Source organism: Ambystoma mexicanum, chromosome 2p, assembly GCF_040938575.1.
Source record: "Ambystoma mexicanum isolate Mex_15411 chromosome 2p, UKY_AmexF1_1, whole genome shotgun sequence".
NCBI lineage: Eukaryota > Metazoa > Chordata > Amphibia > Caudata > Ambystomatidae > Ambystoma > Ambystoma mexicanum.
The window spans coordinates 146830059-146845157 of NC_090923.1; the positions used below are offsets into that span (position 1 = coordinate 146830059).

The 15099-nt window shown below is 54.5% G+C and overlaps 1 protein-coding gene across 4 annotated transcripts in view; it reads right to left on the reverse strand.

The window, feature by feature from the left end:
* Nucleotides 1-15099, reverse strand: part of SLC41A3 (solute carrier family 41 member 3) — an 864281-nt gene that overhangs the window by 590187 nt on the left and 258995 nt on the right. For all 4 annotated transcript variants that reach the window (XM_069643389.1, XM_069643390.1, XM_069643388.1 and 1 more), the window contains one exon: nucleotides 12444-12515. In XM_069643389.1, the coding sequence (XP_069499490.1) occupies nucleotides 12444-12515 (72 nt within the window). The remainder of the gene's footprint in view (nucleotides 1-12443; nucleotides 12516-15099) is intronic.

Genomic DNA, 15099 nt, shown 5'->3' on the forward strand with positions numbered 1-15099 from the left:
AAGTCTGGTGCACCACCAGGGAAGAGACCAGCCGCGGAGTGTTCCGTCACAAGGCACCACCTTTTGGTCGCGGTACAGGGGTAGTGGCTATCCGGTTGCCGAGGTGCTCTGCACGGGCAATTCGACCACTGCGTCCTGAGGCGAATAAAAAGCAAAGGGGACTGGTTGTTCCCACCAGTCAGGGGAAGAGACTCTCCAGCAGGGAGATCTCCTCTGTCGTCGGGAAGTGGTGAGTCGGTTCCGCAGGGCTCCACCGGAGGTGTCGTCGTGCAGGTCGGCTCAGCGTTACCCTCGTGATTCTTAGGTCCTGTGGCGACTTCTGAAGATCCAGTCCCAAAAGCCCTGCTTTTATGCAGAAAACCCCCATTCATTCAGCCTAGCTGTCAATCAACACATGCTAAGTGGTGAGCGGGGAGGCTCACCACTTGGGCCAATCACTCTAGAGTGCGACCGGAGTTGGCAAGGCAACTCGGTCCAGGGTGCCTAAACCCCCTCCTACACCCCTGTGGTAACCCAGACAGAATGGCACCACTTTGGAGGGTCTCTGTACAGAGGCCCGCCAAAAGTGGAACAAAGGGCTCAACCTTTGGTTTCGGAGTCACAGAGACGAACACAGACGCCATTTTACAAACCGAGTTCTGGCAGAAAATACCATCCGATAAACTTATTTAAGATAAGTAGACCGGTGGTACGTTAGAGATTAACGAGAAAAAGTATCAATCTCCAACAATGGGACGAATCCCATAGGGTTATGTTCGGGGTCGGACATAACAAGTAGTTTGCACTGCCACCAGCCAAAACTCGACGAGGGGGGACGGGACAGTGCCCCCTCGAGTAACAGATCCAGGAGTAATCGAATTACCCCTACTAGTACGTCCACAATAAGATGGTTTATACTAGTTCTGTTAGTAAATTTAGGTCTAGTAAAGCCAATGGTGACTTTACATGCCCGGGGAGACAGTAGTCAGTCCCCGGGTATGGAGTCTATGGTGGGGGTCCGCTAGGACGCCCCAGTGCTACGGCACGTAGGGTGCGGTGTAACACATAAAAAACATATGAGACCCTATGGAGTAAAAGACCCCATAGCCCATAGAACACATTGACATTCGAAGGAATTACACACATACATGTCCAAGAGTGGGAGAAAAAGAGTCTCACTCTTGGCAGGATGGGAAAAAACAAACTCCAGAAATCCAGCAAAGCTGCGGGGGGACTCACTAGGTTAGGAAATTCAGCCTAAACAGAGAAGTCTCCCTAACACCCACTGTGGAACCGGACCTGGCACAGGGTGACTCCATGGCTGACTTCCAGGTCAGCAGGTCTAGGCCACGTGCGCCGGTGAACGTTGGTGTCATCAGGCCACGTGGATCAGGGGCAGCTAGGTCATCTGCTGCCCCGCGTAGGCAGGCTGGGGAGGCTGCAGGGGCAGCTGCGGCTCCATCCACCCCACCTCTCACACACCCATTCAGGACAGTGTCGGTCCAAGTCCATCATGCTGACATTCCCCCTGACACCATCACACTTGAGATAATGCCTGCACCAACTCCCATGCTGAGTGTGCAATCCCACGCTCCTGCCCCTAGTGTCCAGAGCGGCGTAGGACACTCCGGATCCCCACCACCTTCCAAGCGGAAGAGGAAGAGTGCTCGTCCAGTAGAGGCTGATGCCTCAGACAAGGCTACACAGTCCGGCCCGTCAAGGAAGCCCAGCTTAAAATGAGGCCGAACTGAATGCACTTGTAGAGTATGTGTCCGCAGGATCCAAGACCACACCTGCACAACGTCAGGCACACTGGCAGACCATTGCGGACATCATAAGTGCCCTTGGAATCGTGAGGCGCACAGCTAATGATTGCTACAAGCGCTGGAATGATCTGAAGCGCAGGGCAAAGAATAAGCTGGCCTCAATTCATGCCGCAACTCTAGTGACTGGAGGTGGGTCTCCAGCAGACGACATAGAACTCACTCCACATGAGCAGGTTGCTGGGACCTACGTCACGGAGGAACAGATCCAAGGCGTGGGAGTAGTGGCAGATTACGAGGCATTGTCCGGTGAGTGCACACGCATGTGTGTGTCATCCATGTGCATGTTGTGTGTGGAGGGCTTCTGTTTGAGTGCCAGGGGAGGCTGTGTGTGCCTGAGTGGTTTGGCTCACCCATGTGCCTCTTCCTAAACATTCTTGGCAACAGCATTTGGGTATAGCAGCATCCCTTCGGCCAACATTAGACATCCAGCCCAACACCACGCCAGTTGCCCTTGGAGTGTCATCTTGCCACTACACTGTTGCTTATTTACCTCTGTTTATTCAGGCAGATTGTTTGCATACCACCACTTTTACTCGGGATTTCTCAGTCCTATTGTCACATGTCTGACATGGCTATGGTACAGTGGACTGTCTCAGTTTCGTGGACATGATTAGTTTGGACATGTCCCTGTGCTATTGGACCATTTTTGACTGGCAGCTGCATGTTAAACATTAGAACCATTACAATGAAAATAATCAATCATATGAACAAACTGGACTGAATGAACAATTGGTGACCTCCTCTCCCTCTTCACTTCATGGCTAGGGTACATGCCATCTGTGTGATGGCATGTGTATTTGACCTGCCAATCACTGGCCAATGTGTGATGCCACTGCTAGGCAGCATGCAGCAAATGTGTTCATCTTCCATCTTGGTGTCATCAATGTGTGCCATCTGCCTCCCCATCACACGCAGTGACGGTGCATGCATGGGAGTGTTTTAGTCATGTGGGACATGTGTCAATCAAGTACTGTTTCTGTAGCCTCTCAGCCCTCATTGTGTGCCATAGTGCTAATGCCTGTTTCCATTTGTTTTCTTTTATGTCTTGAAGACGCACCTGATACTGCTGGGGTTGTGGAGATGGTGCAGACCCAGGAGGGGTCTGAGGGCCGACCGACCACCAGTGAGGGACGTGGTGTGGTGGTGGGTGAGAACCCACAACTGCTGCAGGTCGTGCTCTCAAGGGGTGTCTCTGGCTGCACCTCCCCCGAGCTGTACTCAGGTGTTGATTCCGATGATGAGACCTACGTGCTGTCGCAGGTGAGTGTTCCTGGGAGGGATTCTGTTCTGTCCGACCCACCTGCACCAGGGTTAGAACCCTCAATGGGGATGTCAGTGTTGGCAGGTACGCCTTTGGTGGTTACGGATGCAGGGTCACACTCCGCGACATCTGATCCTGTTCCTGGGCCAGCAGATCAGAGGGGGAATGCAGTCCTGCAGCCTCAGGCAGTGCCGGCACAGCAAGGCGCAGTTCGCCTTGCCCCAGACAGGTGTGGTGCCCGCCGACGTGGTGGCCGTATGCCACCTGGCAATACCGCATGGGAGCAATCCATTTACGGTATGGCAACCCAACAGGCAGCATCATCAGAGATGATGGCTCAGGCCATGGATAGGGTGGCCATTTCCATTGTCCCCCCCGAAAGGCTGATGGAGCGACTACAGCAGGCAACCGACTCCATCTGCCAGTCACACAGGGAGGACATGTTGGCGTCCGACAGGGACAGGCGGGCGGCACTGGCGACTCTGCGGGAAGCCATCTCCATGGAGTCCCAGGGCCACAGGGAAGCCCTGAGGCTGGAACTCCTTCACCTCAGGACGACTCTTGTTGTGCTTGAGGCTTCAACAAACCGAAGGACAGAACAGCAGCTGGAGCGTCTCACCCGTACGCTCTCAGCTGAGATGCAGGCAACTAGGGCGGAGGTCCGGGCATCCCGTGAGTTGTTGCATGGGGACCTCCGCACACTCATCCTCCAGAACGAGACCTACCACACCCGTATGCTTGCAGCCATGGAGGAACAGACTAGGGCTTTGCGTGGGCTGCCTCCCATAGTGCCACCACCTCCGGATGCAGCTGCAGAGGGTGAGAATAGCGACAGCAGTGATACTCCCACAATAGGGTAGCCGTGTAGGCCATGAGCCCATGGAGGTGTTTTTTTTCGCAAGATCCACACAGGTGGGTTTTGGTGTGCACCCTGTCCTCGGACCTCCTGGGTGGCCTCCCCAAACCCCCCAGGCCCATTAATGGCCATTTTTGATTCTCTTTTTTTTGGGGACAGTGTGTTGCCTTGTGTGGCTCCCGTGGGCATACGCTGCATTGTGGCTGGGCACATGCAGGCTTGTCATGGATTTGGTTCAGATGCTTGGGTTTTTGTCACACACACCCCTCCTGCTTCCCGTTTCCATGGGCTTGCAAAGGGTGTGCCCAAGTGACATTGACGTACATGGTGACATTGGACTCCCATGAGCTGTGTGGGCAGTCTGTAGTCAATACTGTGTATACATTCATAGTGCATATTGTTGTTGTATTGTACACTGCGTGGTGCATTGATATGTGCCTCTGCATCCATCTCATCCTCCATATTTTCAGGTACATTCCTCATGTCTTCACAATGCGGTCCACCTTGGAACTGGAGTCCATGTTGTAAGCAGTGCGCCTACACTCTTGCGTGGCGCTAACACTGTATACTTGCAAGTGTTTGGAGGGATGTCATCATCAGGTGGTGAGGCTAGCTAATTTTTAAGTCTGTAATGGCATGTTTAAAGTAGGTTGGAGGTTGTGTAGGTGATTGGTATTCTTGGTAAGTATTTGGTAATGTGGGTTGTAGGTCCTGCATTACTGTGAGCATTTCATGTGTGGACAGGTTTCCATTAGGGACACTGTAGCTGCTGACACTTGGGGCATGTTGTGGGGATTCATTTCTTTCCTCTCACATTGCATGACATGCCATGGTGTGTTGTGTGGCCGTGCCGGGGAGGGGGTGGGTGACATGGCACTGTTTTCATGTAGTATTTTGCAAGTGGGTATTCATTTCTGCAGCATGGAAGTGTCTTTTCATGACACTGAATTGGTGGTGTTTGTGTAGGTAGGGATGCACACATTGTGACCCTTCCACATGAACAATCTCAGGCTGCTATGGTTCTGACAGTTGACAGTCCCTTAGTTTGTCTTAATTGTCAGGTCGAGTCATCATTGCTTATCAGATGGTATGTGCCAGGCCTGTGTGCACTCCACTGGGGTGTGATTTCTATGTGAAGTAATTATCCACCAGCTGCGTACGGGCTGCCTCACCCCGTGCCCTCTCCCCTCCCATGCGCAGCGGGCGTGCATGTGGTTGGGGATGTGGGGGAACCACCATGTCCACGGCCAGGCCCCGGCATGTTGCAACATTGTGCAGGACACATGCTGCCACTATGATCCTGCACACTACTGGGGGCGCATATAACAGCTGCCCGCCAGACCGGTCAAGGGAGCGAAAGCATGACTTGAGCACTCCGAATGTCTGCTCCACTATGCCCCGGGTTGCAATATGGGCTGTGTTGTATCTTACCTCTGGAGGCGTGATGGGGTTCCGAATTGGCGTCATCATGTGGGTGCTCAGAGGGTAGGCACTGTCCCCTGGTGAGGAGGTGATGGGTATCATTAGTGGGGTAGTGACATAACTCTGCATCTGACATGCATGCATGTGCAGTGGCATTCATACTCACCAAGCAGCCATGTATCGCCATGCCGGCCACCTTCTAGGTCCCGGCTTAGGGTAGACATTTGGTAAATGAAGCTGTCGTGGGTGGACCATGGATAGTTGGCATATACTGAGGTGATGATTCCCTTAGCATTACATACTACCTGCACGTTGATGGAATGCCAGTGCTTGCGGTTCCTATAGATGTGCTCAGATGCCCTGGGGGGACGTAGTGCCACATGGGTGCAGTCAATGGCACCTAGCACTTTTGGAAATTGTGCCACACCGTAGAAATCGAGGGTGGCAGCCTGCCTTTCTGCAGGTGTCCTGGGCAGGTATATGTGCCTACGGACTGATGGGTGTGCAGTGATGATGTTCAAGACCTGGTGTAGGCAGCGTGACTGCGTGGCCTGTGACACCCCACCCACTATGGCACTTGTCCGCTGAAATGATCCTGGGCCAAGAAGTGCAGTACATTGAGGACCTTCTCCAGGGGGCTGAGTGCTTGGGAGCACAGGGTGGGTGATGTGAGGACATCCTCCCACTCACTGACCAGGTCCAGTATTATGTGTGGGGGAAACCTGTACCTCCCATACACCTGGTCATCACGCATGCCAAAGGAATGGTATATTCATCCTGGCGTATGAGCATGTTTGTTGTTTGCGTGCACTTTTATGCTGCGCGGGTCGACGTACGCCTGCTTCATGCTGGCGTACGTGTCTCAGGATTGGACCATTTTTCGGCATGTCGTAGGCGAACGTGTGAATCTTCCCGCCCACACCAGGAATACACATAGCACGCTCTCACAGGCACAGTCGCGGGTAAATATTCCCGCCCACCCCTGGAATACATGTAACCCACTCTCACAGGCCCAATCGCGTGTGGAAGTTCACGCGCACCCCGAAGTACACGTACCCAGGCCAATCGCGTGTGGGACTTCCCGCGCACCCCGAAGTACACGTACAATCGCGTGTGGAACTTCCCGCGCACCCCGTAGTACACGTACCCAGGCAAATCGCGTGTGGAAGTTCACGCGCACCCCAAAGTACACGTACAATCGCGTGTGGAAGTTCCCGCGCACCCCGAAGTACACGTACCCAGGCAAATTGCACGGCTGGGGGGTGGGGGTGGTGGTAGACATGGGTGGGGCCCTGGTGGAGGCTGCCCCTGCACTGCTGGAGGGTGGGGGTGCAGGGGGACATGAGTTGGACGTGAGTGGGGGCCTGCTGGCAGGTGCCCCACAATGCTGGGGGGTGGGGGTGGTGGGAGACATGAGTGGGTGCCTGGTGGAGGCTGCCACTGGTGGCTGGGGGGTGGGGGTGGTAGGAGACATGAGTGGGTGCCTGGTGGAGGCTGCCCCTGGTGGCTGGGGGGTGGTGGTAGACATGGGTGGGGGCCTGGTGGAGGCTGCCCCTGCACTGCTGGGGGGTGGGGGTGGTGGGAGACATGAGTGGGGGCCTGGTGGAGGCTGCCCCTGACTGCTGGGGGGTAGGGGGTGGTGGGAGACATGAGTGGGGGCCTGGTGGAGGCTGCCCCTGGTGGCTGGGGGGTGGGGGTGGTGGTAGACATGAGTGGGGGCCTGCTGGCAGGTGCCCCACAGTGCTGGGGGGTGGGGGTAATAGGGGACATGAGTGGGGGCCTGGTGGAGGCTGCCCATGCACTGCTGGGGGGTGGGGGGGTGACATGAGTTGGGGCCTGGTGGAGGCTGGTGGGAGACATGAGTGGGTGCCTGGTGGAGGCTGCCCCTAGTGGCTGGGGGGTGGGGGTGGTGGTAGACCTGGGGGGGCCTGGTTGAGGCTGCCCCTGCACTGTGGGGGGGTGGGGGTAATAGGGGACATGAGTGGGGGCCTGGTGGAGGCTGGCCCTGGTGTCTGGGGGGTGGGGGTGGTGGGAGACATGAGTGGGGCCTGGTGGAGGCTGCCCCTGGTGGCTGGGGGGTGGGGGCAGTGGGAGACATGAGTGGGTGCCTGGTGGAGGCTGCCCCTGGTGGCTGGGGGGTGGGGGTGGTGGTAGACATGGGTGGGGGCCTGGTGGAGGCTGCCCCTGCACTGCGGGGGGTGGGGGTAATAGGGGACATGAGTGGGGGCCTGGTGGAGGCTGCCCCTGACTGCTGGGGGGTAGGGGGTGGTGGGAGACATGAGTGGGTGCCTGGTGGAGGCTGCCCCTGGTGGCTGGGGGGTGGGGGTGGTGGTAGACATGGGTGGGGGCCTGGTGGAGGCTGCCCCTGCACTGCGGGGAGGCGGGGCTAATAGGGGACATGAGTGGGGGCCTGGTGGAGGCTGCCCCTGACTGCTGGGGGGTAGGGGGTGGTGGGAGACATGAGTGGGGGCCTGGTGGAGGCTGCCCCTGGTGGCTGGGGGTGGGGGTGGTAGTAGACATGAGTGGGGGCCTGCAGGCAGGTGCCCCACAGTGCTGGGGAGTGGGGGTAATAGGGGAGATGAGTGGGGGCCTGGTGGAGGCTGCCCCTGCACTGCTGGGGGGTGGGGGTGGTGGGTGACATGAGTTGGGGCCTGGTGGAGGCTGCCCCTGCACTGCTGGGGGGTGGGGGTGGTGGGAGACATGAGTGGGGGCCTGCTGGCAGGTGCCCCACAGTGCTGGGGGGTCGGGGTAATAGGGGACATGAGTGGGGGCCTGGTGGAGGCTGCCCCTGACTGCTGGGGGGTAGGGGGTGGTGGGAGACATGAGTGGGTGCCTGGTGGAGGCTGCCCCTGGTGGCTGGGGGGTGGGGGATGATGGTAGACATGGGTGGGGGCCTGGTGGAGGCTGCCCCTGCACTGCGGGGGGGTGGGGGTAATAGGGGACATGAGTGGGGGCCTGATGGAGGCTGGCCCTGGTGGCTGGGGGGTGGGGGTGGTGGTAGACATGGGTGGGGGCCTGGTGGAGGCTGCCCCTGCATTGCTGAGGGGTGGGGGTGGTGGGGGACATGAGTGGGGGCCTGGTGGAGGCTGCCCCTGGTGGCTGGGGGGTGGGGGTGGTGGGAGAGATGAGTGGGTGCCTGGTGGAGGCTGCCCCTGGTGGCTGGGAGTGGGGGTGGTGGGAGACATGAGTGGGGGCCTGGTGGAGGCTGCCCCTGGTGGCTGGGGGGTGGGGGTGGTGGGAGACATGAGTGGGGGCCAGGTGGAGTCTGCCCCTGCACTGCTGGGGGGTGGGGGTTGTGGGTGACATGAGTGGGGGCCTGGTGGAGGCTGCCTCTGCACTGCGGGGGGTGGGGGTAATAGGGGACATGAGTGGGGGCCTGTTGGAGGCTGCCCCTGACTGCTGGGGGGTAGGGGGTGGTGGGAGACATGAGTGGGGACCTGGTGGAGGCTGCCCCTGCACTGTTGGGGGGTGGGGGTGGTGGGTGACATGAGGTGGGGCCTGGTGGAGGCTGCCCATGCACTGCTGGGGGGTGGGGGTGGTGGGAGACATGAGTGGGGGCCTGCTGGCAGGTGCCCCACAGTGCTGGGGGGTCGGGGTAATAGGGGACATGAGTGGGGGCCTGGTGGAGGCTGCCCCTGACTGCTGGGGGGTAGGGGGTGGTGGGAGACATGAGTGGGTGCCTGGTGGAGGCTGCCCCTGGTGGCTGGGGGGTGGGGGATGATGGTAGACATGGGTGGGGGCCTGGTGGAGGCTGCCCCTGCACTGCGGGGGGGTGGGGGTAATAGGGGACATGAGTGGGGGCCTGATGGAGGCTGGCCCTGGTGGCTGGGGGGTGGGGGTGGTGGTAGACATGGGTGGGGGCCTGGTGGAGGCTGCCCCTGCATTGCTGAAGGGTGGGGGTGGTGGGGGACATGAGTGGGGGCCTGGTGGAGGCTGCCCCTGGTGGCTGGGGGGTGGGGTGGTGGGAGACATGAGTGGGTGCCTGGTGGAGGCTGCCCCTGGTGGCTGAGGGGTGGGGGATGTTGGTAGACATGGGTGGGGGCCTGATGGAGGCTGCCCCTGCACTGCGGGGGGGTGGGGGTAATAGGGGACATGAGTGGGGGCCTGATGGAGGCTGGCCCTGGTGGCTGGGGGGTGGGGGTGGTGGTAGACATGGGTGGGAGCCTGGTGGAGGCTGCCCCTGCATTGCTGAGGGGTGGGGGTGGCGGGGGACATGAGTGGGGGCCTGGTGGAAGCTGCCCCTGGTGGCTGGGGGGTGGGGGTGGTGGGAGACATGAGTGGGTGCCTGGTGGAGGCTGCCCCTGGTGGCTGGGGAGTGGGGGTGGTGGTAGACATGGGTGGGGGCCTGGTGGAGGCTGCCCCTGCACTGCGGGGGGGGTGGGGGTAATAGGGGACATGAGTGGAGGCCTGGTGGAGGCTGCCCCTGACTGCTGGGGGGTAGGGGGTGGTGGGAGACATGAGTGGGGGCCTGGTGGAGGCTGCCCCTGGTGGCTGGGGGGTGGGGGTGGTGGGAGAAATGAGTGGGGGCCAGGTGGAGTCTGCCCCTGCACTGCTGGGGGGTGGGGGTTGTGGGTGACATGAGTGGGGGCCTGGTGGAGGCTGCCCCTGCACTGCGGGGGGGGTGGGGGTAATAGGGGACATGAGTGGGGGCCTGTTGGAGGCTGCCCCTGACTGCTGGGGGGTAGGGGGTGGTGGGAGACATGAGTGGGGACCTGGTGGAGGCTGCCCCTGGTGGCTGGGGGGTGGAGGTGGTGGGAGACTTGAGTGGGGGCCTGGTGGAGGCTGCCCCTGCACTGCTGGGGGGTGGGGGTGGTGGGTGACATGAGTGGGGGCCTGGTGGAGGCTGCCCCTGGTGGCTGGGGGTGGTGGGAGACATGAGTGGGGGCCTGGTGGAGGCTGCCCTTGCACTGCTGGGGGGTGGGGGTGGTGGGAGACATGTGTTTGTGATCAGTGGTGCAAGGTGATATGTGGGTTGGCTGGTCGGCATGGCCATGGTGGATGGGTTGCCTGTGGGACATGAGCAGGGGTGCAGGGTAGTACCCTGTGGTGTGGGCTGCCTGCAGGGGCCGTGGAGGGTGTAGAGGGAACACCTGGGGGGACCCACATGGCCAAATCACGTGTAGCATTCCCCGGCACCACCGCAATACACGTACCCTGCAGAAATCGCGTGTGGAACTTCCCGCGCACCCCGTAGTACACGTACCCAGGCCAATCGCGTGTGGAACTTCCCGCGCACCCCTGAAATCCACCTACCCAGCCAAATCGCGTGTGGAACTAGCCGCGCACCCCTGAAATCCACGTACCCAGCCAAATCGCGTGTGAAACTTCCCGCGTACCCCTGGAATCCGCGTACCCAGCCAAATCGCGTGTCAAACTTCGCGCGCACCCCTGAAATCCACGTACTCAGCCAAATTGCGTGTTGAACTTCCCGCACACCCCTGAAATCCACGTACCCGGCTTAATCGCGTGTGGAACTTCCCGCGCACCCCTGAAATCCACGTACCCAGCCAAATTGCGTGTGAAACTTCCCGCGCAACCCTGGAATCCACGTATCCAGCCAAATCGCGTGTGAAACTTCCCACGCACCCCGAAATACACGCACACGTTATTTTTCAGTCAGCGGGTGTCCGTGTTTGTGGGTACCCCTTTGCACGTTATTTGTCCTGGAGGGCCACAGTATAGGACATTCATCATAACTGTATATATATGCTATTTGTTGGCGCACCTTTTGGCGCACATTTTTTACAGGCGCAGGGACGCTACCGCCTGCTTTCTTGTGGCGGTCGTGTTTGTGCCTGTGCGCTGGTTTGACCGTGCGCTGTTCTGCCCTATTCGATTCCATGAATACGTGTTGTAGACGAGCGTGTGGGCATTCCGCGCACTTGCACCCTGTACTTCCCCTGTGACGCCCACATTTTGGCAAGTTGTTCCCCATTCCGAGTGTTACGACCCGTGTTCCGCCTACTTTTGTTGTGTGCGCCGCGCTATGTGCGATTTTCGCTGTGGCCTGTGCGATTTTCGCTGTGACCTGGCGCACGCCGTTAGATGGCCTGTGCGCCAACGTGCGCCGCGCACTTTTTTAGCGCACATCAGATGGTTTTTTCGCGCACGCCCTTCCATGAATCGATGTGCGCTGCTTTTCGTGCGATTTTCGCACTTGCACTGCGATTTTCGCTATTCCACTGAGAATCGCACGTTTTTGCCCACTTGCACGGTGCTAATTATTCCATGAATCGGCCTCTTAATGTCAAATAAATGTACTTTACCACGTGTACCGTGTTGCTGTTTTATTTTAAAGTACAGTTTCATATTCTGAATTGTGGCGCGCTGTGTTGTGAGATGGTCTGTGTTGGTTTCCGGGTTCTGTGTGAAGTCGCGTAGAAGACGACTGGGCGCGTTTGCCTACGCAGCACAGTGACGTCACGGAGAGAGGCGGGGAATATGAATGTTTGATAATGTCAGGCTCAGGGATGGGGGATATGATTTAGTGCCGCAAAAGCAGCCAGGGCGATGCAGCAAGTGATAGGATTATCACAAAATGGTGGTCCCTGGTGCCTGTTTTCGCGTGCGTTTAATGGACGAAAACTCGGGTAAGGTCCATAGGAAAGTTTTCTAAAATCGAGCCACTTAGGCTTAAAAAAACATGGCCGACCCGTAGGGACAATAACATTTTTTACTAGGCCATGCCTTTAAGGAGATGAACAAGGCTAATGAGGAGATTGAGAATGAATGAGAGAAACTTGTGGTAAAATCATCTTAGAGGAAGACCAAGGAGTAGGCAGAGTGAATGTTGTCAGTCAAGACCGCTAGGGAGAGAAAGGATGAAGGAACAAGAGGCATGGGCATGAAAAAGATATTAAAGTGATTTCAGTACATTTCATGGGCTCGCCACATAATTACAAGACAAAATTGAATGTAGTGTCTTGCGCCACCGAACATCAGGACCATCGCTGATGTCCACCGCTCTGTGATGCCAGACAGCATGATAATAAGCATTTTGGGCTCTGGCATACATCATTGTTAACGTGCTATCATGATGCACCATCCCAAGAGATGTGCGATTTACCAAAACAAACAATGTAAACTGGTATAGGCTTACCTGAATCAGAGCTAAATTGCAGGTGGCCATCTTCCACCGCGCCTTGCTATCATCCATCTGCCCAGTGTTTGCCTAGAAACAGAGAACACATACTCAGTGTGGGAAGTACGCATCTTCAGTAGAATAACTGCATCTGTTAAAGTATCTACAGCTAAAACAAACTATTTTACAGAAATCTGTAAAAAAATAAACAGCTGTAAAAGAAAAAAAAACGAGTTAGGAGACGAAGCAGTGAATCTGGCTTTTGAAGAATGATGCATTAGACTTGATTTTAGAGGTTTCGATTGTTCTTTAAGTGCATTTTATATTGACCTCTTGGAGACATAACCCCATTATGCTCCATAATAGGGATGGGCACATTGTAATTTTGAATTCCGACTTTTTAAACGAATCAATAAGACTTAGCTACCTTACCGGGACTACATATTCCACCTTTTCGCGCTCTTCTGAGTTCAAAATGATCTTTGAAAGTTCTTTGCAGCAGGTACCATGTGGAGTACCTCTTTAAAACTTGGACAAGGTACGTTAAATCAAGTCTGGTTTATCAAGTGATCAAAGTTCATTTTAAATGTGTAAATCTCATTTCTCCTTTAAAAGGGTTGCATATATTTTACAAAATTTAAGACAGTTTCCATAACACAAATACAGCCGGATGAATAGCTCAAACACGACAAGCCCGCCTTGGAAACAGGACAAGGCAGTGCGTCATTGGGTTAGATACTCCTGTCAAATCGACTCAGCCCTTCACCTCCCATGTGGGAAATAATGACAGTAATATGTAACATTGGTTACAAAGTACTCTGGGACTGGTTTTCCGGTGATAATAATATTATTCAGTATATAGTAGAATTATTATTAAAAAGTGTAAATATAAAAATGTGAAACCTTAAAGTTCATAGTACGGCAATTAATTTGGGAATGAAAAATGTCATTCAAAAACATTTTTTGTTAATAAGGGTCTCTACTGGTTGATTAAACAAAACTGTAGAAGCATAGGTATCATTGTCAGAGTCTAATAAGTGGTGACAGTGAAGGATGCCTTGCTTGTTTTTCTAATAGTGTACGTACAAAGCAATGCCTTTATGAGAACATTTCTAGCAAATGAATGATGCAGATTTCATCTGAATAGATTTCTAGTTCTTGCACTTGTCATTCAGAGGAGGGGCATTTAAGAATGCTCTGATTGGAGACATTCTGAGAATGCGAAAATACAAAATCAGTACATAGAAAGGAGTCTCAAATGGATGAGAAGCCGCCACAATGAGTTTACAGTAGCATCGGTCAGTCACCCAACCACTCACAAAGGAGGCTAATTTAGCATTCCCAGGACGATTACCGACTAACAACCTCCTGTTCAACCACCGTCATTAATCGCATGCTCAACAACCGAGCAACACAAATGACTAAACAAATCATTTTCCCCACACCAAAACAGTCACAACGCTACATCTTTCAAATCAACTTGCAAAACTCACCCACTGGAAAAAATATCTTCATTATTCAGACACTTGAGGTTTTACATCTCAAAACGAAACGTCTCTGGAGAACAAATTCAATATCCACCTAGAATACACACAGACACAGACACACCTTGCTCCTGCTACTACATACCCCAAAAGTTAAGCACAACTTGTTGTCTTTTCCCTCTCCTCACTTACCCAGTGCTACACATTTTCCCCTTTCAGATTCACGTAAATGCCTGGAGACATGCACATGGAACCGATTTGTGGTATAAAGTCCAATAACAGAGAATATTATCTGCTGCTGTTTGGAGTGCTAATGTGTGTTTGGGGAGAAACGGACATCTTCAGTAAATTCAACAGCTTCAAAGAATAGAACTATGCCCAGCCTAGGTTTCTATGATTCAAATTCAACATGCGAATATCCTTTTACAAGAGGATTCTGAACAGTAACACTGCTTTTTCTCAAGATGTACATAATAGCACTGGGATTAGTAGAGAACTGAATTGACTGAGCCTCACATTTTAAACAGTGAGGAAACAGGTTTTTGGGGATTGTACGAAGCGCTTGCTCTGGAGATCCTCAATGCAATCCTTAATTATAGAAATTATCTTCACGGAAGTTCAGTACATGCACATATTCCTCCAAAGTATTCATTATGGATATCCTGAAAGTGTTTAGGACTCACCCCATTTAAGATCTAAGACAATCTAGGAAACATTGGCAGCTTCAACTTTTGCCCCTCGCCATAGTCTTTAAAAATCATTCCTGTCAACCTTACATGCTCAAAAAGAGATGCAATGTCTTCCAACTCCTTGCCCTCTTAGGTGACTTTCAGTTATTAGATTATCTGGTAATGACAGTAAGTGAAGTGGTACCGCACATATTCATGGGATATTTGGAGAAAGGTTCAAAACTTGGATGTTTTAATTATAGAAATGTTCATGTGCTAAAGGCATTTGATGCATGGGATGTCCAAGCCATTTGTGTGTTCATTGTTCTTTCTATATAGATCATATGTCCAATTGTTGCTGAGGAATAAAGAAGCACGGCTTTCATTATCATGCAATCTGACAAATTAATAATGCTATTCTGAGGACTGTGGAAATTATATTCCTACTAGTTTTCTTGGGACAGCATGTTGTGTGATATGCTATAAATAGCAGAAACAATGGAAATTCGCCTCATAATAAAA